Below are 27,793 nucleotides of genomic sequence, written 5' to 3'. Positions count from 1 at the left end.
CCTGGTACTTTGGGAGGCCGAGGCCGGCAGATCACCTGAGGTCAGGAGCTTGAGACTAGCCTGGCCAACATGGTGAAACCCTATCTCTACTAAAAATACAAAAATTAGCTGGGCGTGGTGGCGGGCACCTGTAATCCCATCTGCTTAGGAGGCTGAGACAGGAGAATCGCTGAACCTGGGCAGCAGAAGTTGCAATGAACCGAGATCATGCCATTACACTCCAGCCTAGGCGACAGAATGAGACTGTCTCAAAAAACAAAAAAAAACAAAAACAAACAAACAAAAAAAACAAAGGCGATGCTCTAGCTTCGATCTTGAACAGCTAGGTGGTTGGTGCTGAGAATAGGAAACCTGGGAAAGAGGGGCATAGGAAAAATAGGGTAGTAGATGCAATCAAGATTATGGAGGCACGAGAGAGACTGGCAATGGATTGAAACGGGAAAGCAAAAGAGGGCAGAGTTTAAAATGACACTTAGGTTTTCAGCCTGAGTAGACGTTGGTATCATTAACAGAAATAGTGAAAGAGAACTTCTGGAAGTTAAGTGGAATTTGAGTTCTTCTAGGCTCTCAACAACAAATTGTTTAGTCCAGTTGAATTTGAAGTGCCTTTAGGATTTGTGGGTGGAGCAGACTGAGAAGCTATTGGACATATGAATCTGGAGCTCAGAACTAAGATCAAAATGGAGTTTGTGCAGTCATCTGTGTAGAAGGGATAGCCAGACCAGAGTTTTGATGACATTAGGAAGAGGGTAAAGGGCTTAGTATAGTAAAAACAACTTGGTATTTGGAGCCAAGTCTTTTTTCTTTCACTGTAGGTGTTTTGGTTTGCCTTTTTAGAGATAGGGTCTCACTGTTTGCCCAGGCTGGTCTTGAACTCCTGGGCTCAAGTGATCCTTACATCTTAGACTCCTGAGCAGCTGGGACTACGGTGCATGCCACTGCACCTGGCTTCACTATGGCTGTTTTTGATAAAACAGTATCTGTCGTTCAGTCTTGTATGCCGCATTAAATTAAGTGAGGATTAAATGAGAGTCAAAGTACCTGGAGCCAGATCTCTGGATTCCTTCCAGTTTACCAGCTGTGTAACCCCAGGCAAATTACTTAACCTCTCTCTTTTGTAGTTTCCTCCCTGTGAAATAAGGATAATAATAGTATGAATTTTTTTTTTTTTTTTTTTTTTTTTGGTGATGGAATTTCACTCTGTTGCCCAGAGTGCAGTGGTGTGATCTCGGCTCACTGCAACCTCTGCCTCCTGGATTCAAGCGATTCTCTGCCTCAGCCTCCCGAGTAGCTGTGATTACAGGCGCCTGCCACCACGCTCGGCTAATTTTTTGTATTTTTAGTAGAGATGGGGTTTCACCATGTTGGCCAAGACTGGTCTCGAACTCCTGACCTCAAGTGATCTGCCCCGCTCAGCCTCTCAAAGTGCTGGGATTACAGGCATGAGCTATTGTGCCCGGCTGGGAACTTTTTTTTGTTTGTTTTTTGTTTTATCAGATGGATTATCACTCTGTCGCCCAGGCTGGAGTGCAGTGGCACCATCTTGGCTCACTGCAACCTCTGCCTCCCAGGTTCAAGCAGTTCTCTGCCTCAGCCTCCTGAGTAGTTGGGATTATAGGTGCATGCCACCATGCCCGGCTAATTTTTGTATTTTCAGTAGAGACGGAGTTTCACCATCTTGGCCAGGTTGGTCTTGAACTCCTGACCTCTTGATCCACCCTCCTCAGCCTCCCAAAGTTCTGGGATCACAGATGTGAGCCTCTGTGCCTGGCCAAACTTTTTTTTTTTGAGACAGAGTCACGCTCTGTTGCTCAGGCTGGAGTGCAATGGCACGATCTGGGCTCACTGCAACCTCTGCTTCCTGAGTTCAAGTGATTCTCATACTGTAGCCTCCCGAGTAGCTGGAATTACAGGTGCCTGCCACTGTGCCCGGCTAATTTTTGTATTTTTTGTAGAGATGGGATTTTGTCATGTTGGCCAGGCTGGTTTCAAACTCCTGGCCTCAAGCAATCCTCCCACCTCGGCCTCCCAAAATGCTGGGATTATAGGCGTGAGCCAACGTACCTGGCCATGAACTTTAAAAGGTGTTTTTTTTGTTTTTTGTTTTTCAGAGATGGGGTCTTGGGAGTCTGAACCTATTCTGGCTAGGAGAGGTTGCCCGATAATTTATTTTATTTATGTATTTTTTTGAGCTGGAGTCTCCCTTTGTTGCCCAGGCTGGAATGCAGTAGCATGATCTCAGCTTACCGCAGCTTCTGCCTCTGAGTTCAAGCAATTCTTCTGCCTCAGCCTCCTGAGTAGCTGGGATTCCAGGCACCCGCCACCACTCCCAGCTAATTTTTGTATTTTTAGTGGAGATAGTGTTTCACTATGTTGGCCAGGGTGGTCTCAAACTCCTGGCCTCAGGTGATCTGCCCACCTCAGCCTCCCAAAGTGCTGGGATTACAGGTGTGAGCCACTGTGCCTGGCCCTGATAATTATTTTAAAAAAGAGAAAAAGACAGGGTCTCACTATGTTGTCCAGGCTAGCCTTGAAGTCCTAGGCTCAAGTGATCCTCCAGGGCTTAGATCTTTAAAAGGTTGTTGTGAGAATCATATGAGATAGTATTTAAAGTGTCTGAAAGAGTGACTGTCATAGAGGAAACAATAAATGTTGGCTGTGTATTGAAAATGCTTTATAAACTACAGAAAATATGGCAGGTTCTCAAATAACATCACTTCGCTCAGCATCATTTAATTACAACGTTGAGGAGAAAAATAACTGATATCTGGCGTGGCCACTATCTGTGTGGTGTTTGCACATTCTCCCCTTGTCTGTGTAGGTTTTCTCCGGGTACTCCAGTTTTCTGCCACATCTCAAAGATGTGCATGTGAGGTGAGTTGCCATGTTTTCATGGTCCTAGTCTGAGCAAGTGTGGATATGGGTGTGAGTGCACCCTGTGATGAAATGGCATCGTGTCCAAGGTTGGTTCCTTGTGCTGAGCTGCAGGGACAGGCTCTGGCCACCCTTGGAAATGAATGATTGAATTCAAATTATTGTCAAATAAAAATTCATAAAGTAGACAATAATCATACAGATGCACAACAATAAAAGATGTGATACAGAAACACTCAGTGAGCCAGCCTGCCATATTTATTATTGTTCGTTTTTGAACTGCATGATGGTAGAAGGTTCTCCTTACAATTTTCACTTTGCATACATTTATTATGTGATTTAACCCACCACCATCACAACCACCATCACTCACTGGTTCACCAAAAATTGGGTAAATAATAATGTATATATTTTTTGAGACGGGGTCTTGCTCTGTTGCCCAGGCTGTAGTGCAGTGGCAAGATTACAGCTGACTGCAGCCTTGACTTCCCTGGGCTCAGGTGATCCACCTTAGCCTCTTGAGTAGCTGGGACTATAGGCAAGTACCACCACAGCTGGCTAATTTTTTATATTTTTGTAGAGACAGGGTTCACCATGTTGCCCAGACTGGTCTCAAACTCCTGGGTTCAAGTGATCCACCTGCCTTAGCCTCCCGAAGTGCTGGGATTTTAAGCATGAGCCACTGCACCCAGCCCAATAATCATCTTCCTTATTTTTATAAATCTTTCTTAAATATAGGGATAGTTCACATTTATTTCAGTATTTAATGTTTGAAGTGCTTTGGGTCTTTATTTAGAATTTTAGTGATGTTTTTGTGACAGAAATATGCTGTAGGAGCTTAAATTCTTGTTTATATCAATTATCCTATGGTAAAATTGGTTTCTTAATACATTATTTTGCCTACAGTCACAATTTCCAGGAACCTTAAATGAAGACTTAAATGATAACATTAAATGAAGACTTTTGTTGTATTGGTAATTAGAGAGGCAGAGGGTCATCTCTGAAGAAGACCTACCTTTAAGGGATGGGAGGAAAAGAAGAGAATTTTAAAAAGAGGGAAGGAGGAATCAGAATGTTGGGATAACCAGGAAATTATCTTGTCAAGGAAGTGGCAAGGGGAGGATGTGATAAAAATTGTTGATGTGGGCCGGGCGCGGTGGCTCAAGCCTGTAATCCCAGCACTTTGGGAGGCCGAGATGGGTGGATCACGAGGTCAGGAGATCGAGACCATCCTGGTGAACATGGTGAAACCCCGTCTCTACTAAAAAATACAAAAAAGTAGCCGGGCAAGGTGGCGGCGCCTGTAGTCCCAGCTACTCGGGAGGCTGAGGCAGGAGAATGGCGTGAACCCGGGAGGCGGAGCTTGCAGTGAGCTGAGATCCGGCCACTGCAACTCCAGCCCGGGAGACAGAGCGAGACTCCGTCTCAAAAAAAAAAAAAAAAAAAAAAATTGTTGATGTGGGCTGGGCGAGGTGGCTCACGCCTGTAATCCCAGCACTTTGGGAGGCCGAGGCGGGTGGATCACGAGGTCAGGAGTTCAACACCAGCCTGGCCAAGATGGTGAAACTCCGTCTCTACTAAAAAAAATACAAAAATTAGCCGGGCGTGGTGGCACGTGCCTGTAATCCCTGCTACTCAGGAGGCTGAGGCAGAGAATTGCTTGACCCCGGGAGGCGGAGGTTGCAGTGAGCCGAGATCGTGCCATTGCACTCCAGCCTGGGTGACAGAGCCAGACTCCATCTCAAAAAAAAAAAAAAAAAAAAAAGGTTGATGTGATGACTTATAAAGGATTTCCCATCTGTTTCAGTTGTCATTAGATACCCTTTTTTCATGAACTCTTAGAGCCATTTTGTCCATAATTTTATGATACATATATATACATATATTTTTTTATTTTTAATTTTTGAGAGGGAGTTTCGCTCTTGTTGCCCAGGTTAGAGTACAGTGCCGCAATCTCAGCTTGCTGCAACCTCCACCTCCTGGGTTCAAGCGATTTTCCTGTCTCAGCCTCCTGAGTAGTTGGGATTACAGGTGCATGTCACCACGCCCAGCTAATTTTTGTATTTTTTGTAGAGACCAGGTTTCATCATATTGGTCAGGCTGGTCTTGAACTCCTAACCTCAGGTGATCTGCCCGCCTCAGCCTAGGCGTGAGCCACCACACCCGGCCAGTTTTATATAATATTTAATAATAAAAAGTAATAATTTTGTAGGCCGGGCACGGTGGCTCACGCCTGTAATCCAGCACTTTGGGAGGCTGAGGCCGGCGGATCACCTGAGGTCAGCAGTTCAAGACCAGCCTGACCAACATGGCAAAACCCCGTCTCTACCAAAAATACAAAAATTAGCTGGCTTGGTAGTGGGCACCTGTAATCCCAACTACTCGGGAGGCTGAGGCAGGAGAATCTCTTGAACCCGGGAGGCGAAGATTGCAATGAGCCAAGATCACGCCATTGCACTCCAGCCTGGGTGACAGAGTGAGACTCCGCCTCAAAAAAAAAAAAAAAAGAAAACATTAAAAAAAAGGCCTGGTGCGGTGGCTCATGCCCGTAATCCTAGAACTTTGGGAGGCTGAGGCAGGCGAATCACAAGGTCAGGAGATCGAGACCATCCTGGCTAACACTGTGAAACTCCGTCTCTACTAAAAATACAAGGCGGAGCTTGCAGTCAGCCGAGATCGTCCCAGTGCACTCTAGCCTGGGCAACAGAGTGAGACTCTGTATCAAAAAATAATAATAATAATTATTATTATTATTATTTTGTAAAGCACCTTACAGTTTACAAAGAGATTTAACAACCTCTTCCGATTCTCTTTTTTTTTTTTTTTTTTTTTTGAGACAGAGTCTTGCTCTGTCGCCCAGGCTGGGGTGCAGTGGCCGGATCTCAGCTCACTGCAAGCTCCGCCTTCCGGGTTTAGACTATTCTCCTGCCTCAGCCTCCCGAGTAGCTGGGACTACAGGCGCCCGCCACCTCGCCCGGCTAGTTTTTTGTATTTTTTAGTAGAGACGGGGTTTCACCGGGTTAGCCAGGATGGTCTCGATCTCCTCCGCCCGTCTCGGCCTCCCAAAGTGCTGGGATTACAGGCTTGAGCCACCGCGCCCGGCCCCGATTCTCTTAACTTCCCTGTGTGGTCCATGTTGTCCCTGTTTAATAAATGAGGAAATGGAGGTTCAAGAGATAGTAACTTGCCTAAGCAACAGAGCTTGAGTTACTCTAGGCCTTCTGATACTCTGTCTCCTTTGGTAATCTTGTTTGCCTAGTTATCTTGTAAATCTCTTGAGACCTGAATCTAATCAGTTATTTCTTTTTATTCTTTATAGCACCTAGCTCCGTGCTGCGCAGGAAATAGAAATATTCAAACTAGATTGAGTGAACTGGCCGTGGTCAAAAATAACTTGCCCTTTCTCCCTTCTGCCCTCTAGCGCCCTCACAAAGCCAATGCTGAGGAGATGACCAAGTACCATAGTGACGACTACATTAAATTCTTGCGCTCCATCCGTCCAGATAACATGTCGGAGTACAGCAAGCAGATGCAGAGATGTAAGTCCATTCTGTTCCTCCACACTCTCAAGCCCCCAGTTGTATCTTACTTTCCACTGCAGAGGCCCGCTCTGCTGTCCTGGCACCTCCCATTCAGTGGACACCAGATTTCCCCTACCTCCTAAAGGTGCCAGAGTGCTTTTTCCCCTCAAGTCGGGTTTTTCATGTTTCCTGATTTGTGAACAATAGAGGTAGTACTTTTTCTGGTTATGTTCACAACACTGTCCCAAGAGTACTGTAATTATTGTAGTGGAAAAAGCACTGACCTGGGACGGAGAGACAGTAGATACAGTAAAATTTAACTCTAACTATCAGCTGACTGGGCAAGTCACTTCTCAGATTTTTGTAAAGTGAACTGGGCCATGTGATCTCTGATTTCTGTCCAACTGTAACTGTTTTAACTTAGTGGGTATTGATTGAGAATTTAGAGGCCACTCAGGACAGATTCTAGATGGTGTAATCTTTGAGATGAGGTGATTGCGCCCCTGGCCCCTTGGACTTGAAACTTCAGAGCAGGTCTCATCTTGGAAGCCACGCTTAGTTTGTAGGAATCGTGGGAATTATTTTAGCTGTGGGGGAAAAAAAAAGTATTCAAATTTGGAACAAAACTATCATACCTGACTTCCCCCTTGTGTTATTTTAGAAATTATCTCTTAGCACCTAAGACTTCATATAGTGTAACAGCATTGACCAGAAGAAGTTTTGATTAATTTATGACAGCTTAGATTGAAGTGTCAGAAAATATGCGGCACTTGTTTATTGCTGCTGACCACAAGGTAATCTTATTCCCAAGGAAGAAAGGTATTTATAACTATTATTATAACTAATAATAACTGTACAGTGGTATTGATGACAGAACCACAGAGACCTTCCTTGAAGCATTAAGCTTCTTTGCTACCGACAACTCCAGGAGCTGCCAGCCGCTGTGAGTGAGGTGTTTGCTCTGAATTGCAGGGTTTTATTTCCCTCCAAGATGAGTCAAATTCATGCCTTTCCTGTAGAGATGGCTTTAGAGGTTTCCATAACCCATTTAGGCCAAGGATCAGGCTCTATTCTCAGCAGAGTGGGCTGTCACTAGAGGAGCAGCTTGCTATTAAAGTAAGAAAATAAGCTTTCATGTCTTAGTTTGAATCCTTGGTCTCCTAGCCCCTCTCGTGTTATTTCCCCGCCCCCTCCTTTTTTTTTTTTGTTTTTTGAGACAGAGTTTCACTCTTGTTGCCCAGGCTGGAGTGCAATGGGGCGATCTCTGCTCACCACAACCTCCGCCTCCCGGATTCAAGCGATTCTCCTGCCTCAGCCTCCCGAGTAGCTGGGATTACAGGGATGTGCCACCACACCTGGCTAATTTTGTATTTTTAAGTTTCTCCATGTTAGTCAGGCTGGTCTCGAACTCCTAACCTCAGGTGATCCACCGGCTTTGGCTTCCCAAAGTGCTGGGATTATAGGCGTGAGCCACTGTGCCTGACCTGTTTTCCCTCTTTAAGAGGAAGACAGGACAGGCACAGCGGTTCATGCCTGTAATCCTAGCACTTTGGAAGCCCAAGGTGGGAGGATTGCTTGAGCCCAGCCAGGAGTTTGAGACCAGCCTGGGTAATATAGTGAGACCCCCATCTCTACAAAAAAATTTAAAAATTAGCTGGGCATGGTGGTGCACACCTGTGGTCCCAGCTACTCGGGAGGCTGAGGAGGGAGGATCTTTTGAGCCTGGAAGGTCGAGGCTGCAGTGAGCCGTGATTGTACTACTACACTCTAGCCTGGGCAACAGAGTGAGACCAAAAAAAAAAAAAAAAAGACATTAGTGCCTATTTCCTAGTGAAGGATGAGGGGATAAGTAAAGATAATGTATTTAAAGTATCTACCCTCAATGAATTGCTTTTGATATTTTGCTGTTGCATAATCGCTTTTGCTATTATGACTTACTATTTTTATTATTTACAAACTCATCAAGGCAGACAAAATACTATGCCCTTAGGAGTGTGCAGGTTCTGCTCTGGTGCTCCAATTTTTCTGAATCCAGCATTCTAAAGTTGTACATTAAAAATTCAGTCTGGCTGGGCATGGTGGCTCACACCTATAATCCCAGCACTTTGGGAGGCCAAGGCAGGCAGATCACCTGGGGTCGGGAGTTTGAGACCAGCCTGGCCAACATAGTGAAACCCCGTCTCTACTAAAAATACAAAAATTAGCTTGGTTTGGTGGTACGTGTCTGTAATCCCAGCTACTCAGGAGGCGGAGGCAGGAGAATTGTTTGAACCCAGGAGGCAGAGGTTGCAGTGAGCCGAGATCGTGCCACTGCACTCTGGCCTGGGTGACAGAGCGGGACTCCATCTCAAAAAAAAAAATTTGGTCTGGGCACCTATAGTCCCAACTACTCAGGAGGCTGAAGCAGGAAGATTGCTTGAGCCCAGGAGTTCAAGGCTAGTTTGGGCAATATAGTGAGACCTGATCTCTAAAAAAAAATTTTTTTCTAATTAAAATAATTAGGTCTTGGATTTTTCTGTCATCAGAAATGGGGGGTAGGAAGAATAAGCCTCTCTAAGGACTTCAGAGTACCTCACTGAGTTGATTCATAGGGTTATGGAGGGTCAGAGTAGACAAAGACTTTAGATGTCACTTAACATAGTGCTTTATAACCTGGGGTATCTACGAAGACAGTAATGAGCTCTTTTTAAAAAAAGAATTATTTTTATTTTTATTCTTGTTTTTAGAGATAGTTTATCATCCAGGGTAAGTACAGTGGCAAGATCATAGCTCACTGCAGCCTCAAATTCCTCTTTTTTTTTTTTTTGAGACGGAGTCTTGCTTTGTCGCCCAGGCTGGAGTGCAGTGGCGCGATCTCGGCTCACTGCAAGCTCTGCCTCCCAGGTTCACGCCATTCTCCTGCCTCAGCCTCCAAGTAGCTGGGACTACAGGCGCGCACCACCATGCCCGGCTAATTTTTTGTATTTTTAGTAGAGACGGGGTTTCACCGTGTTAGCCAGGATGGTCTCGATCTCCTGACCTTGTGATCAGCCCACCTCGGCCTCCCAAAGTGCTGGGATTACAGGCGTGAGCCACCGCGCCTGGCCTCAAATTCCTCTTACTCCTTAACTTGCCCTTCCTTAGAATATGTACCAATATCTAACCTAGGCGATAGATGTAGTAGAATGCACCTGTAATGCCAGTGCAGGAGGGATAGCTTGAGGCCAGGAGTTCAAGACCAGCCTGGGCAGCATAGTGAGACCCCCATCTCTTTAAAAAAAAAAAAAGTAAAAAATTAGTTGGGCATGGTGGCACATGCCTGTGATTCTGGCTACTCAGGAGCCTGAGGCAGGAGGATCCCTTGAGCCTAGTTCAAGCCTGCATTGAGGTATGGTCTCATTTCGCCACCACACTCCAGCCTGGGCAACATGGCAAGAACTTGTCTCGATAAAAAAAACACACATGGCCAGGTGCGGTGGCTCATGCCTGTAATCCCAGCACTTTGGGAGGCCGAGGTGGGCGGATCACGGGGTCAGGTGATGGAGACCTTCCTGGCTAACACGGTGAAACCCCGTCTCTACTAAAAAAAATACAAAAAATTAGCCGGGAGTGGTGGCAGGTGCTTGTGGTCCCAGGTACTCGGGAGGCTGAGGCAGCAGAATGGCGTGAACCTGACAGGCGGATCTTGCCATGAGCTGAGATCGCGCCACTGCACTCCAGCCTGGGTGACAGAGCGAGACTCCTTCTCAAAAAACAAAAACAAACAATCCAAAAAATAAACCACACACACACACACAAAAAAACATCCCACACACCTAACCGAGGAAGTTATGCTTGTGATAAGATCGAGTAAGTCAGGTTTTCTTGCTTGTGGCTGAAATGTAATAAACCCTTTCTGGTCACTTTGAGAGCCTTGACCAGAAGTTCTGACCTAGTATTTAGCAAGTGAAAATGGGAACACAAATAAATGCACTTAGGGGGCTTATGGTGAAAACATGATAAAAGGGATTGGTAAAAAATTAGGAGACATTCTCATCCATTTTACAGACATGTAAACTTTCCCAGTCACACAGCAAGGTGATGATAGAATGCAGAATGGAACTCTAGGCCCCCAATTCTGGAGTTTAAAAAAATGTAGTGTATATAAAATATTTTAGACACACAGGCCAGGCAAGGTAGCTCATGCCTGTAATCCCAGCACTTTGGGAGGCTGAGGCAGGTGGATCACTTGAGGCCAGGAGTTTGAGACCAGCCTGGCCAGCATGGCGAAACCCTGTCTCTACCAAAAGTACAAAAATTAGCCATGTGTGGTGGCGTGTGTGCCTGTAATCCCAGCTACTCAGGAGGCTGAGGCATGAGAATTGTTTGAACCTGGAAGGCAGAGGTTGCAGTGAGCCAAGATCGCACCACTGCACTTCAGCCTGGGCGACAGAGCAAGACTTCATCTCAAAGGAAAAAAAAAAAACAAAAAAAAACAAACATATTTTAGACACACACAAAAAGCATAAAAAATAATATAATACACTTTGGGAGGTCAAGGTGAGCGGATCACGAGGTCAGGAGATGGAGACCATCCTGGCTAACACGGTGAAACCCCGTCTCTACTAAAAATACAAAAAAATTAGCTGGGCGTGGTGGCAGGCGCCTGTAGTCCCAGCTACTCGGGAGGCTGAGGCGGGAGAATGGCGTCAACCCAGGAGGCGGAGCTTGCAGTGAGCCGGGATGGTGCCACCGCACTCCATCCTGGGCGACAGAGTGAGACCCCGTCTCAAAATAAATAAATAAATAAATAATAATATAACGAACATCGGCTGGGCGCAGTGGCTAACGCCTATAATCCCAGCACTTTGGGAGGCTGAGGCGGATGGATCACGAGATCAGCAGATCGAGACCATCCTGGCTAACACGGTGACACCCCATCTCTACTAAAAATACAAAAAATTAGCCGGGCGTGATGGTGGGTGCCTGTAGTCCCAGCTACTTGGGAGGCTGAGGCAGGAGAATGGCGTGAACCCAGGAGGCGGAGCTTGCAGTGAGCTGAGATCCCGCCACTGCACTCCAGCCTGGGCAACAAAGCCAGACTCTGTCTCAAAAAAATAAAAATAAAATAATAATAATAATATAATGAACATCCATGTGCCCACTACCCAGCCTGAGAAAGAAAACATTATTAATACAGTTGATGCCCCCTTGGGCATCTTTGCTTGATCACATACCCTTTCTCTCCCACTCCCCCAGCCCCCCACCCCATTACCAGCACTGCCAAGGTATAAGCACTATCCTGAGGTTAGTGTTTAATCCCCACACTTCTTTCTACAGTGAGCATTTGACTGCCTTCTCTGCCTCCACCTCTCACCCAGTATTGCTTCCCTTTAGTCTAAAACTAGCCTGAGCATGAGAAAAGTGTTTATAGTGGAAAGAGAGAAACCCATAGAAAAGTCCTCCCTAGCCTCACAGATTAGCTCACATGAGTATCTGCTCTTCCATTTGCCCCCTTTCCATCTCTAATCACATAGTTTATTGACTGGGAATAAATGGGCTGGTCATTTCAGCCACATGTTGGTTTGGGGCCTGAAGAAAAATATTTTTTTTTCTCACCTCCAAAACACCCATTCCTTCCCATGGAGGCTCCATATCCCAAATAAGAGTATAAACAAAGCTTTGGAAACGCAGGCAGGCCAAACCCTGTGCAGGAGGAAGTGGCCAGAGAGGGAAATCAGTCGCCAATGGATAAACAGCTGGGGCCCAGGAACCAAAGTTCTTATTTACACAGTCTCCCAGCGTTTACCCAGGAAGTGAGGAAGAGACCCACCCGCTGCACACTCCCTCATGCAGCCACGCTTCTGCAGAGCACCAGATCTTGGCACCCTCCAAGTTTAGGGCAGAACCAGAGCTGGTAACTCTTGTAGTCATTGTAGATCTTGAGCTTCAACTGTGTCGTGAGAGTTTACCAGCATGGTCCAAACTGGGCTCTTCTGCTGTCACCCCAGGGCTGCTCCTTCCTCTGCTTTTGGAACTCTTATCAGTAACAGTGGGTACAGTAGAAGGCTGGGCAAGAGAATAAGTATGCAGGCCCATACTTCCTGCCTCTGACTTCCTGTAGCTCATCGATGTCTCAGCAGTTACTTTTTTTGTTTTTTGTTTTTGAGACGGAGTCTCACCCTGTCGCCCAGGCTGGAGTGCAGGGGTACGAGCTCGGCTCACTGCAACTTCCGCGTTTTGGGTTCAAGTGATTCTCCTGCCTCAGCCTCCCAAGTAGCTGGGATTACAGGCTCATGCCTGGCTCATTTTTGTATTTTTAGTAGAGATGGGGTTTTGTCATGTTGGCCAGGCTGGTCTCGAACTCCTGACCTCTAGTGATCCACCCACCTTGGCCTCCCAAAGTGCTGGGATTACAGGCATGAGCCACCACACCTGGCTGGCAATTACCTTTTCTGTAAGAGGTTTGGAGCTATAAAGTTCCTCTAGGTCTGAGTCTACAAGCTCCAGGTGTGCTTTCCTTCCTGTTTTCATTTCATTTGCCTTGTTGTTTGCATATGTTTCCACATTATGTACTACTTGGTACTTTTACCCCATTAGGCTCGAAATAACTTTACTCCAGTTGTCACTGTGAATGTAACAGTAAGACACTGGACTATGGGAGTCAAGACACCGGGACCCCGATTCTGGTTCTGCTACTGCCTGGTTTTATAACCTTAGGCAAATCACTTAACTGCCCAGTATCTGTTCCTCCGCGCAGTGGGGTTGATATCTGTCTTGTCCAGCTCATAGAGTTGTGAGGATCACACGAGGTTGTATATGTGAAAGGACTTAGAAAAGGGCCAGGATATATTTTCACAGGCTTTTAAGACAGACAAACCAGCTGGGCGCGGCGGCTCACGCCTGTCATCCCAGCACTTTGGGAGGCCGAGGCAGGCGGATCACAGGATCAGTAGTTCGAGACCAGCCTGGCCAACATGCGAAACCCCGTCTCTACTAAGAATACGGAAATCAGCCAGGCGTGGTGGGGGCAGGTGCCTGTAATCCCAGTCACTCGGGAGGCTGAGGCAGGAGAATCGCTTGAAACTTGAGGGCAGAGATTGAAGTGAGCCAAGATTGCGTCACTGCACTCCAGCCTGGGCAACAAGAGCGAAACTCTGTCTCAAAAACAAAACAAAACAGACAAACCAAAGCTTGAGGCTTGCATACTGCTTCTGCCATTTACTAACAGTTCACCTCTCTGAACCTGTTTCCCTACTTTTTTTCTTTTTTTTTTTTTTTGAGACAAGGTCTCTGTCTCGCCCAGGCTGGAGTGCAGTTGCGTGATCTCAGCTCACTGCAACCTGTGCCTCCTGGGTTCAAGCGGTTCTTGTGCCTCAGCCTCCCAAGTAGCCGGGATTACAGGCACCTGCCTCCACACCTGGCTAATTGTTATGTTTTTGGTAGAGATGGGGTTTCGCCATGTTGCCCAGGCTGGTCTCGAACTCCCGGCCTCAAGTGATCCTCCTGCCTCAGCCTCCCAAAGTACTGGGATTACAGGTGTGAGCCACTGCACCAGGCCCTGTCTCCCTACTTATAAGATGGGACCAAATCTTACCTCAGAAGCTTGTGTGAAGATGGATGATCTCGGGTATTTAACGCATGTAGCGCAGTGTCTGACACATTGTAAGTGCCTAGTGAACAATGTTCTCTGAGTCTCTGTTCTTGCCCCTTGTTTGTCAGCAGGCGTGAGGTCCAGAGGGTAAATTTTTCTCCCTCCAGAAACGAACCAACATTTTCCAAGTTGCTAACTGCTTCTCCATATTAGATTTTTGTTAATTTTCTGACCAGTGGGTGAGGTGGGATATCAGTATTGCTTGTTACAGATAATGGGCTAAGACCAGGTGTGCACATGCCTATTGGGAGGCTAAGGCAGGAAGACTGCATGAGACCCACGGAACATAGTGAGACTCTGTCTCTACAAAAAACAAAAAAAATGGCCGGGCGCGGTGGCTCAAGCCTGTAATCCCAGCACTTTGGGAGGCCGAGACGGGCGGATCACGAGGTCAGGAGATCGAGACCATCCTGGCGAACACGGTGAAACCGCGTCTCTACTAAAAAATACAAAAAACTAGCCGGGCGCGGTGGCGGGCGCTTGTAGTCCCAGCTACTCGGGAAGGCTGAGGCAGGAGAATGGCGTAAACCCGGGAGGCGGAGCTTGCAGTGAGCTGAGATCCGGCCACTGCACCCCAGCCTGGGCTACAGAGCGAGACTCCGTCTCAAAAAAAAAAAAAAAAAAAAAAAAAACAACAACAACAACAACAACAACAAACAAAAAAAATTAGCCGGGTATAGTGACATGCACCTGTATGTAGTCCAAAGTACTTAGGAGACTGAGGTGGAAGGATTTCTGGAGCCCAGGAGGTTAAGGTCAAGGCTACTGCACGTGAACCATGTTTGCACCACTGCATTCCAGCCTGGGCAACAGAGCAAGCCCCTGGCTCTAAAAAAGAAAAAAATAATGATGGACTAAAGCTCAAAGATGTTAAACAACTTGATGCAGTCATATAGCCAGTAAGTAGTAGAGCCTGGACTAGAACCCACACCTCCTGAATTTAAAGTCTATGTTTTTTTCCATCAGCTCATAAATATGTAAACTAAAGGAAATTGTGGAAACTAACCTTTTGCTTATTTCTTTCAAGTCAACGTTGGTGAGGACTGTCCAGTATTCGACGGCCTGTTTGAGTTCTGTCAGTTGTCTACTGGTGGTTCTGTGGGTAAGGAATATTCATCCTCCCACCAGGGGTAGACTGGGTTGTTCTAGTGAGGTCTGCCTTTTAGGCTGCTATCCTAGTTGGCTGATCTGAAACCATGTAGAATGGTCCTGTGGTTTTTACTTACGTCTCTAAAGTGGCTGGTGTAATGTCTCACACCTGTAATCCCAGCACTTTGAGAGGCTGAGGAGGAGGATTGCTTGAGGTCAGGAATTCAAGACCAGCCTGGGCAACATAGTGAGACCCTCATATCTACAGAAAAATAAAGTAAAAACAATTAGCTGGGCATGGTGGCTTGTGCCTGTAGTCCCAGCTACTCAGGAGGCTGAGGCTTAAACCCAGTAGGTTGAGGCTGCAGTGAGTCGTGGTCACACCACTACACTCTAGCCTGGGCAACAGAGCAAGACTCTGTCTCCAAAAAAAAAAAAAAAAAAAGTTTAAAAAGTCTCTAAAATGTCCTTCTGGTTCAGTCCCAGCCCAAGTTCAATCTCTGACATGGTACTGACAGGTGTCCTTGACTGTCCTCTCCTACTGGGAGATCTTATGTACAGGAGTTCCCTGCAGACCTCCTGGGGTTGTTAAGATGCTGTATGTAAAAGCAATTTGTGAACTGCAAAGTGCTATAAAAATGGAAGTGTCATCATCTGTGAATCTGTCCTATGAAAAAGTATGGTAATTACCTTTAGAGGTCAGAAATACTCCCCACGTGTCTCCCACTTCCATTTGCAACTTTTGGGTTATCTCCAGGATGACTCTAAACCCTTTCTTAAATATTTATTTCCCTGTGATCCCCCACCAATATAATCATTGTGTCCACCCCCGCTGCCCAGCCAGTATAATCGCAGAAAACAAAGAAGTGCACAGAAAAAAACACAGTCACCCATAGTCCCAGGGTTGGTGGATAACCTCTGTCACCATGTTGGTGTTTGGCCATTCTTTGGTGTATGTGTTTATATCTGTATAACACATATACAACATCTACATTTTACAAAAGTAGGTTATATACATATCACATATATATGGTTTTATGCCTGCATTTCCTACTTAACGAAATTGTCTGTAGTTTTCTACAGCTTGCTTTCTTGTGGCTCTATGATTATTCCATGTTGTGGATTTACTTGAGTTGATCTAATCTGTCCCTCTTCTTGATAATTTGGATCTATCTATGCTTTTATTGCTGTTAAAATCAACACTGCAGCCGGACACGGTGGCTCACGCCTGTAATCTCAATCCTTTGGGAGGCCGAGGCAGGTGGATCACCTGAGGTCAGGAGTTTGAGACCAGCCTGGCCAACATGGTGAAACCCCATCTCTACTAAAAAATACAAAAATTAGCCAGGCGTGGTGGCACACGCCTATAATCCCAGCTACTTGGGAGGCTGAGGCAGGAGAATTGCTTGAACCTGGGAGGTGGAGGTTGCAGTGAGCCGAGATCGCGCCACTGCACTTTAGCCTGGGTGACAAAGTGAGACTCCATCTCAAAAAACAACAACAAAAAATTAACACTGCCACAAATGCACTTGCACACATGGGTGTGTATTTCTCTTTTACTTCTTCTGGGGCCTATTTGTGCTAGTGCTTTTTGACCTAGTGTATCGGCACTATCTTTGGTCATTTTTTTTCTTTCTTTCTTTCTTTTTTTTTTTTGAAGTAGAGTCTCCCTCTGTCACCCAGGCTGGAGTACAGTGGCGTGATCTTGGCTCACTGCAACCTCCGCTTCCTGGGTTCAAGCGATTCTTCTGCCTCAGCCTCCCCAAGTAGCTGGGACTACAGGTGTGTACCACCACGCCCAGCTAATTTTTTTTTTTTTTTGTATTTTTAGTAGAGACAGGGTTTCACCATGTTGGCCAGGCCGGTCTTGAACTCTTGACCTCAGGTGATCTGCCCACCTCGGCCTCCCAAAGTTCTGGGATTACAGGTGTGAGCTACCACACGTAGCCTATCTTTGGTATTTTTTCAAAGTTCCTTGACCATGAGCCATAGTAAGAAATAAATTTACACATGCAATCCAGGATACATATAACACATATGCATGCATGCACACACTCACTCACTCTGAAGCCAGAGTTTTACAAAAGAGCAGTTACCTTTACTGTTACTCTGATATTTTTTTCTATGCTATTTCATTAAAAATATATATATACTAATAATGATGCACTAAATCAATTTTAAGGCCTGCTAATGGGTTACTACCCTCAGTTTGGAAAATAGTACTTTAAGAGTAGCCAGTATCATGTTTATTTCCTGCTGGAGTAGGGTGGGAGGGAGGGGACTAATCTATGAATTGTACAATACAGCTGTTGAATAGGCAGGTCTTAACCTCTCACTTGGTTCCCTGGGCTTCTTGGAAGAAGGGGAGAGTGGCTTAGTAACCAGCTTATGTTCTCTCTTCCCGTGCCCAGCAAGTGCTGTGAAACTTAATAAGCAGCAGACGGACATCGCTGTGAATTGGGCTGGGGGCCTGCACCATGCAAAGAAGTCTGAGGCATCTGGCTTCTGTTACGTCAATGATATCGTCTTGGCCATCCTGGAACTGCTAAAGTATGCCTGCCTGGCCTTGTCTCTTGGAAGAGCACCTTAGGCCAGGTTCCCATTTCCCTTTCCCCCTGGGCTTGCCTCCCTAGTTTGCTTTTCCTACCGATGTGCTGGCTAGGATGTGCTCGGTGAGTGTCTCTGGCCATCATCTCCTTGATGGGGTCTTGGTTTGAACTGAGCCACGGCATGATCAGGGGCAGGTGCTACTCAGATCCTGCCTCCAGAGTGTCCCTGTGTGGCTGGAGTTGACCCTGGCTGTAGAGTAGGAAGATCGGACTTGGTCGGCTTGGTCAGGCCTCTGGAGACACCTGGCCGCTCTTCCACCTTCCTTCAGCCAGTTTCCACGTCTCTGGTGCTTAGAGATACCTGAGGGAGGCAGCCAGCCCGGTAAGCTGGGACCTGGCGCCCTTGGCGCGTCCCATCCCCAAAGAGGCCCCAGACCCCTGACCCCCTTCTGACCCTAGGTATCACCAGAGGGTGCTGTATATTGACATTGATATTCACCATGGCGACGGCGTGGAAGAGGCCTTCTATACCACAGACCGGGTCATGACTGTGTCCTTTCATAAGTATGGAGAGTACTTCCCAGGAACTGGGGACCTGCGGGTGAGAACGCCCTTTAGGAGCCAACCAGCTCACCCTCAGCTGGCAGCTCTACTTCTCTGTCCTATCTCATGCCACTAAAAACTGCTTCCTGCCTCTTCTGCCATTCAGAATACCATATCCCAATCTGAAGCTCTTGCCCTGATCTCTTTCCCTTCTTTATTCTGGAGGAAGGGAATGATGGGACATAAAGGGCCAGAGAAAGGAGAAGGGGTCTCCTGACTCACTGTACTTTCCTCTTGGCCACAGCTAGGTTGCATCACACTATTCTTGTGTCTCATAAGCCTTGAGTTCGGGGGTAGGAATTGGGACTCTGAAGGACATCTCAGGTGTTCTTAATGTTTTTGGGTCACTTTCCCGTTTAGCCTTTTGACTGAAAACTATGGACTCTCTCCAGAAAAGTACTTGAGATCTTACATCTGATATAGAATAGGTAATAGACAAGTCCCCTTACTGAAGCCCATCCATGAACCTTAGGGTAAGAATCCTTGGAAGCTACTTCCTTGAACTGTTCCATCTGCTTCTGTTAGCATGAATGTGGTGAAATCAGCTGCTTTGCCATGCCCAGTGGCCCTTGGGTAAAAAAGTGGCACTAATTCAGTTGTTTGCCATGGCAAGCGTTAGAATAAACGAGCATTCACTTTTGTTGTTGTTGTTGTTGTTGAGACAGTCTCTCCCTGTCACCCAGGCTGGAGTGCAGTGGCATGATCTCGGCTCACTGCAGCCTCCGCCTCCCGCCTCCACGCGATCTTGTGCCTCAGCCTCCGAATAGCTGGGATTTAGCTGGGATTATAGGTGTGTGTCACTCTGCCCGGCTAATTTTTGTATTTTTAGTAGAGATGGAGTTTCGCCATGTTGGCCAGACTGGTCTTGAACTCCTGACCTCAAGTTATTCACCCGCCTCGGCCTCCCAAAGTGCTAGACTTACAGGCGCATTCACTATTTTGAGGTTACTGGGAAGGACTTTCTGACCTCTCTCCTTCCCTCCACAACACCCTAGAGAGGGAGCATGGGGAAGAGGAGTGAGCATTAGAGCCCTCTGGAGTGGAAAGGGTTGTCAAGGATGGGTGTTATTTCTGTGACCCACCTGCCAGCCAGCTCTAACCCAATCCCAAGGTAGAAATCTTGTGCTATAGGGTAGGATATTCAATCTCTGGTCCCGTCAACAGCACGCAGCCTGGGTGTAGGCTGAACGCTATGTCCAGAGATGATTTGTCAGTGAAGTTAGTTAGATTTGCCAGTGAAGAGAATGGTACTAGCAAGATACCCCTGTTCTGTCCTGGCCCACATCATGGGCCTAGCTTGTCTCTCTTAGAACATCTTCCTTTATCCCTCCAGCCCCCATCCTTGACCTTCCTTCAAGCTTCATCCTTCAGTTTTACTTTAATGTCCTTCTTAATTAGGATATCGGGGCTGGAAAAGGCAAGTATTATGCTGTTAACTACCCGCTCCGAGACGGGATTGATGACGAGTCCTATGAGGCCATTTTCAAGCCGGTAAGTGGCTTTATCCACCCCTTGGGCTACAAACAGGGGATTGGTCAGCGGTCGGGGGGAGCAAAGCACCCCCACCATACCTCAGGAATCTCTCCTTACTAAAGCTGGTGGGGAGATAGAAGTGTTTGAACCCTGGATTGTTGTGTGTTCAGTTAGGGGAACAGACACCCATATTTGTTGTTTCCTTCTATGAGTCAGGTCTTCTGCTGGATACAAATATATCTAGACACGATCTTTGCCCTCATGGACTACAGTGGGGAAGGCAGGCACATACCCAGTAGTCTGTGATTAGTACTGTTTTTATATCTGTTTCTTTGGGCTACTGGGAGATTATTGTGTTCTTTTGGTAGTGGTATGTCTCCTTGGTTTTTCGTGTTCCTCATTGCCTTACGTTGATGTCTGCACATTTGAAGAAGTGGGGACTTACCCTAGTCTTTGCAGACTGGCTTTGTCTGGGAAAGCCCTTCACCAGTCAGCCCATCCAGAGATTCTGGAAAGGCTGTCTGGCATGTTCCATGGGCAGGCTGGCCTAGTGCCTGTGTTTCTGAGGGCTGATCAGAGGAATGAAAGACGAACTACTGCCTGGGCTGGCAGGAGGGTAGCCGGGGATGATTTCACAGAGATGCTGATGTTTAAGTTGGACTTTGAAAAACGAGGAGGTGCCCATGTGAAGAAAGAGGTGATGGCAGTAAGGGTGGCATTTAGTGGAAGGAATAGCAGCAGCAGAAGTGCAGAGGTACCAGTGTGGCAGCATGTAGGCCAGTGTGGTATAAGGGAGGAATGCTGAAGGAGGTGGTGGGAAGTATATGCTGGGCTCAGTATTTCAAAGGGAGCCTTGAATGCCATGCCGAGGAGTTAAATCTTCACTTATAAACAATAAGAAACTGTTTAACCTGATAAGGTCAGGTAGTCATTCAGCAAACGCTGACTACCTACTACGTGCCTAGTATTTAATAAGGGCTACAGAAGTGGGAGTTGTGGTCTCGGTCTCAGTAATATTAGACTCTGCTTGTGAGAATAAGATAAACTAAAAGTGCGTGCTCATAATGTAAGGCTCCAAGTCTGTAAAACCAAATGAGTAGAGTAGATGCAGCTAAGGGTCAGGAAGGCTTCCTGAAGGAAGTGGCACTAGAGCTTGGGCAATAGAAGAAGAGATATAGGGGGTTGACAGGGAGGCCATTCTAGGTTCAGTGTTACTAGAGTTAGAAGGGTCTTAGAGAACTTTTCAAATTGGAAAACTGAAATCCTAAGTGGGGAAGCAAGAGCTTCAGCCTGGCACTCCCTTTTCTCTCCCACGTAGCATGAGGGAGAGTGGAAAGGTAGGAGTGGGTGGGAGAGTGTTGCACCCAGCCTTTCCACCCCAAACCTCCTATTGCTTTCTTGAGGTTGGTGGTGACCAGGATGTATCATTTTAGGTCATGTCCAAAGTAATGGAGATGTTCCAACCTAGCGCGGTGGTCTTACAGTGTGGCTCAGACTCCCTGTCTGGGGATCGGTTAGGTTGCTTCAATCTAACCATCAAAGGTGAGACCAGGTAGCAAAAGGATGGGTGGGCGGGGTCCTGCTTGGTGCTCCTGTAACTCAGCACCCCTTCTCCCACCAAAGGGCACGCCAAGTGTGTGGAATTTGTCAAGAGCTTTAACCTGCCTATGCTGATGCTGGGAGGTGGTGGTTACACCATTCGTAATGTTGCCCGGTGCTGGACATACGAGACAGCTGTGGCCCTGGATACGGAGATCCCTAATGGTAATAGCTGCAGGGCCAGGTTTGGCTGGGCTGGGTGGGAGCTGGAGCTCATCTGTCCTTAAGTTTATAACCCCTTCCCCGTTGGTCATATGACCACTGTTCTTCTGATACTAGTCACTGAGTCCCCTGCATGTCCTCTTGTGTTCAGCAGACCATAACCATCACTTTTTCCCTAGTCCTTTTTAGCTCTGTCCCCTCTCCCTCCTGCTTTTGGTCTGGACAAAGTTCTCAGTGGTAATTTACAGCTTTGGAATTTCTGCTCTGTAGAGTAACTGGAGTAGTGAGTGAAGGGAGCGTTCATAATGAGCATGGGCTCAAGTGTCCTAAACCAGGAACATGGACCTTCTCCTAGTGACATATACACCACTGGTATAGACATAGAGTGATGTTAACAAGATGGAAATCCCATAGGTACCCGTGTCTCACCGTGTCTTGGAGGCATTCTCCTCTGTTTGACAGATGGATCAATGGGCCCAGATAAACCTACAAATGCTTTAGGGTGCTTACGTGCAAATGGTTCAGGTGCGGTGGCCAGGTCTCTTAACGGTCTTCTCCCTGCCCCAATCAGAGCTTCCATACAACGACTACTTTGAATACTTTGGACCGGATTTCAAGCTCCACATCAGTCCTTCCAATATGACTAACCAGAACACGAATGAGTACCTGGAGAAGATCAAGTGAGTATATCCTCCAGCCACCCCTTGGTTGAACATTCCTGACTTTGGTTTGTCCCTGACCAGAGACCTGCTACTCTCTCCCACTGGCCACAGACAGCGGCTGTTTGAGAACCTTAGAATGCTGCCGCATGCACCTGGGGTCCAAATGCAGGCGATTCCTGAGGACGCCATCCCTGAGGAGAGTGGCGATGAGGACGAAGAAGACCCTGACAAGCGCATCTCGAGTAAGACCTAGACCCAGAGCCCTACGCCTTCCACTCAGTAGGCAGCCCCCACTTCCACCACCATTCCTGGCTGCACACTCTCCAAGCTCCCCACCTTGGAGAAATCTGTTTCCAGTTCCTGTGCCTGTAGGAACAGGTTAGGGAGCCCGAGCTCCTCCCTCTTCTCTGGTTCCCTTTCCCTTGGTGTCTCTTGGAGGGCCTGCAGGGAAGCACTGGGCATAGATGCTGAGCTAGATCGGCACCCGCCTGCTCTCACCCATGCTTCCCACTCCCTCCCAGTCTGCTCCTCCGACAAACGAATTGCCTGTGAGGAAGAGTTCTCCGATTCTGAAGAGGAGGGAGAGGGGGGCCGCAAGAACTCTTCCAACTTCAAAAAAGCCAAGAGAGTCAAAACAGAGGATGAAAAAGAGAAAGACCCAGAGGAGAAGAAAGGTGGGTTTGGGTTCAGCCGGGACTTGGGTCTTGAGCCTGAGAGGATGAATCTATGTAGGGCAGTGGGAGGAGGGAGTGACTCAGGCCCTGCCAGCTCCTGTGGGGCTCTTCCTCAGTTCCTTGAGCCTTTCAATGGCTCCCAGAAGTGGCAGGGCCCACAAAACAACGAACCTCTACTGGCCAAGCACGGCTCTCACATACCACCCAAGCCCTTTTCCCAGCACTGCACCCCAGTTTCCCAGGGGGCTGCCTCCGCCCACCAGGTTCTGGCTGTAGCAGGCTGGGAAACCGGTCCAACCTGTTCTCTGCAGGGCTCACTGGGAGGACCAGGGATGGGCTTTTCTCTCTTTTATGTCCAGTGAGCGTAGTGTTGGGGAAGGGGTCTCAGGGTAAATGAAGACCTCATGGGTCTTTGCAGAGGTGCTGCCCTTAGCCATCCCTGTACTCTTGTGTTCTAGAAGTCACAGAAGAGGAGAAAACCAAGGAGGAAAAGCCAGAAGCCAAAGGGTGAGGAACGAGCTGCCTGCAGCCATCTCCCTGGCATTGGAGCACCAGCCCCTTTGTCCCACCACTCTGAAGAAAGGCACAGGGACAGCTGGTCCAGCTTACAAAGGCCTCTTTCAGGGACCAGTCTGTCCAGCTCTGCAGTTCTAGGCAGAGCTAGGAGCCCCAGCCCCCAGTAGTCACCTGGGATCCTGTGGAAGTCACTGTGTCTGCACTTTTGCCCCGAGACTCTGGGCTGGGTCATCTCATGCCAGTCTCTGCTCTCTCCACAGGGTCAAGGAGGAGGTCAAGTTGGCCTGAACAGACCTCTCCAGCTCTGGCTTCCTGCTGAGTCCCTCACCTTTCTCCCCAAACCCCTCAGATTTTATATTTTCTATTTCTCTGTGTATTTATATAAAAATTTATTAAATATAAATATCCCCAGGGACAGAAACCAAGGCCCTGAGCCCAGGGCAGCTGTGCTGGGTCAACTCTTCCAGGGGCCACGTTGCCACCCATTCTTCCCCAGTTCTTAACTTTGAACCATAAAGGGTGCCAGGTCTGGGTGAAAGGGATGCTTTTATGCAACCATAAGACAAAATCCTGAAATGCGAAGTGCCTGCTTAGTAGCTTTGGAAAGGTGCCCTTATTGAATATTCTAGAAGGGGTGGCTGGGTCTTCAAGGATCTCCTGTTCTTTTCAGGCTCCTAAGGTAACATCAGCCATTTTTAGATTGGTTCTGTTTTCATACCTTCCCACTGGCCTCAAGTGAGCCAAGAAACACTGCCTGCCCCGTCTTCTCCTAATTCTGCAGGTGGAGGTTGCTAGTCTAGTTTCCTTTTTGAGATACTATTTTCATTTTTGTGAGCCTCTTTGTAATAAAATGGTACATTTCTGTATCCTCCTGAGCTTGTTTCCTACGTGTCACTGGGTTGGTTTCAACTCTTACTTCCCCGCCCTTCTGGTGTCCATGAGTATTGGGGCAACCCCCTGAACAAGAAAACCCCATAAACTTACCTGCCTGCCTTAACTCCTCCCTTGAGGTTTGAGGTGAACTACTTTCCACCAATCTTCTCACCCTACCCCCAGAAGACCACTCATTAAAGCACCACTAAAGGGACGACATTTATTCCTTTTCCAAATGTTACAGTAAAACCAGGTGGAAGAGAATGGTTTTAGCAGTTAGAAAAAAAAAAAAAAGTACAAATCTGGGGTTTGGCCATTAAAAGTTATTTACAACAATGGGAGAAAAAAAGACAACAAGAAGTTGTTTCACATTACAGACCTCCCCCCACCCCAAAGCCTAATACTTGCTTACCAAGTCAAAAAAGAGACACAGTTGATTCACAAGCTGGAGGTTTGAACTTGAGTAAGACATTTATAAAAACCTAGACGGGGCAGTGTCCTCCCCAGCCCAGGTGCCACTAGGCACAGCACAAGAGACTAAAAACAACAGGGGGAAGGCTGGACACTCAAGGTTTGGGAGCATAAGCACCCCACTTCTGGCTCAGGGATTTGGGCAGTAGGATAAACAAAACCTACTTGGAAAAGAATTGGGGAAGAAAAACAACAACTGCCTTATGCAGGGGTGGGGACAGGGAAGGAGGTAGGGCTAGGGACAGGAGCATTTCACATCACTAACCTAACTTGGGAAGCTGTAAGGGACCATCTTCAACTGGCCTTAGAACCAGATGGCTGATGGGAGAATCCACAGGAGGGAGAGGAGGAAAGGGAACGTGGCTGGGAGGAGGCAATAGCCCCTTCCTTTCTGGGCACAGGAAGGCAGCCAGGGCACCAGGTCCAGGCAGTGACCTCACAAGGACAGCACAGTTTTTGCAGCTTAGAGATCACCCACCTGCCCCCACCTAGCTACTCATTCTGCTCAGCGCTGGCTGGTGTAGGGCCACTCTCCGGCCCCGAGGGAGTGGATGGCTCTGTAGCCTGGGGCCCTGCCTCTTCTGAGGCCGCACTAGCTTCTGCCCCCTTGGCCTGGGGTTCCTGGCTCTCAGGGGTGGCTGCGGCCTTCCCTTCCTGGGCAGTGCCCTCGTCGCTGCAGGCACCGATCTCCCCCTGCTCCTGCTCTTCCTCTGTGGGTGAGGAGGCAGAAGAATCACCCCCACCCTCCTTCCGATTTCTCTTGAAGGACAGGCCGCTCAATTTGAAAGGCTTCTTGAAAGAGAATTTCTTCTTCTTCTTGGGGGTCTCCTTGGGAGGGACCTCCCCCTTGGCCTCAGCACCCTGGCTAGGGGGTGCTGGCTCGATGGCATCGCCAGTGGCCCCGGCTGCCTCATCTGTTCCGTTCACGGGGGGCGACTCCCCTTCACCCTTGGGGGATAAGTCTCCATTGCTTTTCACGTGGCCATTCTCCTGCAGGGCAGAGGGGACAGCAATGAGGGCAGGGGCTCCCCCTCCCCCAGCCCGCTTCTGATCCCTTCTAGAGGAGGGGGTCCCCGATTCGATTCTACTGCAACCCGAAAGTCTGGCCCAGGATCCCGTCAAACACCTCCCTCTCGCCCCTCACGGGCGCGCGGGCATCAAGCGCGCAGAGGCCGCGACCGGCAGGAGGCGCTGGGGTCCCGTGGCCCCCACCCCCGTCCCCCGGGGCGCGCTCTCTATTCCGCGCGGAACCCCTCCGGATCTGCTGTGCGGATCCCAGGCAGGCGGGCGAGCCGTTCCAGGCGACACTGGGCGGGAAGCCGCCCCGGGGCGCTGTCTTTCTGCACCTGGACGGCCTATTTTCCCAGCCTCCCGGAGGCTTTGTGTAAACGGCCCCCACCCACCCCAGGCTCTCCCACATCTCGGCTCCCCCTTAAAAAAAAAAAAAAAAGACCATGGGCCACCGAGGTCGGGTCTGCGGGTGGAGTGCGCTCCCCGCCGGGCCCCAGCTCCGAGGCCCCCGGGCGCCCCCTTGGCGTGGCCCAGCAGCGCCTTTGTTCCCCGCGCGGCACTCGGGGCGGCCGGGGGGCAGCGCCGGGGACCGGGGCCGTGAACAAAGAACACGGCGGGGCCCGGCCGGCGCCCCCTCCCCGCCCCTCCCCTCGCTTCGCCCGCGGGGGCTGCGGCGCCGAGAACAAAGGGACCGGGCGGGGGAGGGGGCGCCGCGTGTCCCGGGCCGGACAAAGCGCGCGGCCCCGGCCCTGGGCCCTAGAGGGGGCGAGGTGCGAGAGGAGGGGCTGGGGCCGGCCGCGCCAAGCGTACCCACCTGGCCGTTGGCCTTCGCGGGGGAAGCGCCTGCTGCCTCCTCGGCGGTCACGTCGCCCCGGGGAGCCTTGGAGCTCTGGCTGCCCATGATGGGGGTCTGCTGGGGGGCGCTCGGAGCCGCCCCGGGCTCGCGCCGCAGGGGATAGTACGGCGGGGTTGGCCCGGCCGGCGGAGGGGTGGGGCTGGCGCCCGAGGGGGAGGGGTGCCGGGGGAAGCCGAGCTGCACCTCCGCTCCGCGGCCGACCCGCTAGCCGCACCCGCAGCCGCTCCGCTCCGCGCCAGAATGCCGCCCGCCGCCCGCCGAGCTGCCTATATATAAGCGCCCGAAGCTCGGGGCGGGGCCGGACATTTAAATGCGCGCCCAATCGAGGGGCGGAGGCGGGGTCGGCTCGCAGGCCCCACTTGCGCAGCAGGCGACGCTGGCGGTCGGGTACCCCCCACCCCTCCCGAATCCCAGGGGCAGGTAGAGTCCGGTGTGGGCAGGAGCGAGGCCGGTCCTTCCGCGAGCTGGGCGGGGCGGGTCGGGGCGGGGCTGGGGGCCTAGAGGAAGGGGACGGGCAGTCATTCCTTCCTCTCCGCTCCACCTCTTCGGTGGGCGCCCCCGCAGCCTGGAGCGGCCCCCAACGCCTTGGTCCTGCAGCCGCTCAGTCTCCCCGCTTGAACCCTTCGAAGGGCTCACACGACCAGACCCGTCAGATGACTGGTCCTGAATTATATACTCTAGAAAATGTGGTCATAGAAGCCGCAGGGCCACTGCGCTGGGCTCGGTACCCGCTCAGGCCTGGAGAGCGGTCAGAGGTCCCACCGACGTCCCTGCCTGCCTGCCGTGGCCAGCCGTGGAGCAGAGGGCTGTGACTTGCCTTGGGGTCACTCTGGTCAGACTAGTGAGGACATTCCCTCATTCTTCCTTTCAGTCCCTTGGTGGCCAGTCATTCTGAGTGGGGACAGACAGATTTGCCTTCAGCCCCTCCCGCCCTCAGCTGGGACGCACTGCAAAGTCCCACGTGGGGTATTTTGTGACCTTGAAGGGCATCTCCATCCCCGTTGAAAGGCCAAGGCTTAGTGGCATTGACAACCTGTCTGGCCTGCTCTGGTCTTTCCTCTTTACCTCGACACACAACTCTGCTCCCCTACATCAGGGTGCCCCAGGACGGCAGAGAAACCCCAGCCGGGGACTCAAACCTCAAAACACCCCAGTTTCTGAAGGGGAGGGATAGGATGCCACCAAGGGTCCCTCCAAGAGACAGCCCCTTGAGGACAGCCCTCAAAGCTGCCCAGCCCATCTTCCCAC

General features: G+C 49.3%; 2 protein-coding genes across 2 annotated transcripts; one reads left to right on the top strand and one right to left on the bottom strand.

Annotated features, from left to right (window-relative positions):
• The first annotated feature begins 6,296 nt into the window (after positions 1–6,296).
• On the top strand, positions 6,297–24,202 carry HDAC1 (histone deacetylase 1). Its single transcript, XM_025367403.1, has 12 exons — positions 6,297–6,413; positions 15,035–15,109; positions 17,508–17,646; positions 18,105–18,246; positions 19,647–19,739; positions 21,155–21,263; positions 21,345–21,485; positions 22,054–22,162; positions 22,256–22,386; positions 22,666–22,818; positions 23,277–23,325; positions 23,595–24,202. Exons 1-12 carry the CDS (start codon positions 6,323–6,325, stop codon positions 23,620–23,622), a joined length of 1,260 nt encoding a protein of 419 aa, XP_025223188.1. The 5' UTR covers positions 6,297–6,322; the 3' UTR covers positions 23,623–24,202.
• A 211-nt stretch (positions 24,203–24,413) lies between these two features.
• Positions 24,414–26,894, bottom strand: MARCKSL1 (MARCKS like 1). The gene is made up of 2 exons (XM_025367418.1): positions 26,504–26,894; positions 24,414–25,668 (listed from the first exon to the last, which is right to left on the bottom strand). The coding sequence occupies exons 1-2, from the start codon at positions 26,588–26,590 to the stop codon at positions 25,171–25,173; spliced, it is 585 nt and encodes a 194-aa protein (XP_025223203.1). The 5' UTR covers positions 26,591–26,894; the 3' UTR covers positions 24,414–25,170.
• Positions 26,895–27,793: the final 899 nt, after the last annotated feature.

The sequence above is a fragment of the Theropithecus gelada genome, chromosome 1 (genome assembly GCF_003255815.1).
Source record: "Theropithecus gelada isolate Dixy chromosome 1, Tgel_1.0, whole genome shotgun sequence".
Taxonomy (NCBI): domain Eukaryota; kingdom Metazoa; phylum Chordata; class Mammalia; order Primates; family Cercopithecidae; genus Theropithecus; species Theropithecus gelada.
The sequence above is the reverse complement of the archived record's forward strand: the minus strand, read 5'-3'. Positions and strand labels throughout refer to the sequence as shown.

Excerpts from the sequence above, each read along its gene's own strand:
- MARCKSL1 (XM_025367418.1), bottom strand. The coding sequence starts at position 26,590 with ATGGGCAGCCAGAGCTCCAAGGCTCCCCGGGGCGACGTGACCGCCGAG. Across the intron at positions 25,669-26,503 it reads CCGCGAAGGCCAACGGCCAG|GAGAATGGCCACGTGAAAAG; the intron begins GTGGGTACGCTT and ends TCTGCCCTGCAG.
- HDAC1 (XM_025367403.1), top strand. The coding sequence starts at position 6,323 with ATGACCAAGTACCATAGTGACGACTACATTAAATTCTTGCGCTCCATC. Across the intron at positions 19,740-21,154 it reads ATGAGGCCATTTTCAAGCCG|GTCATGTCCAAAGTAATGGA; the intron begins GTAAGTGGCTTT and ends GTATCATTTTAG. Across the intron at positions 21,264-21,344 it reads CTTCAATCTAACCATCAAAG|GGCACGCCAAGTGTGTGGAA; the intron begins GTGAGACCAGGT and ends CTCCCACCAAAG.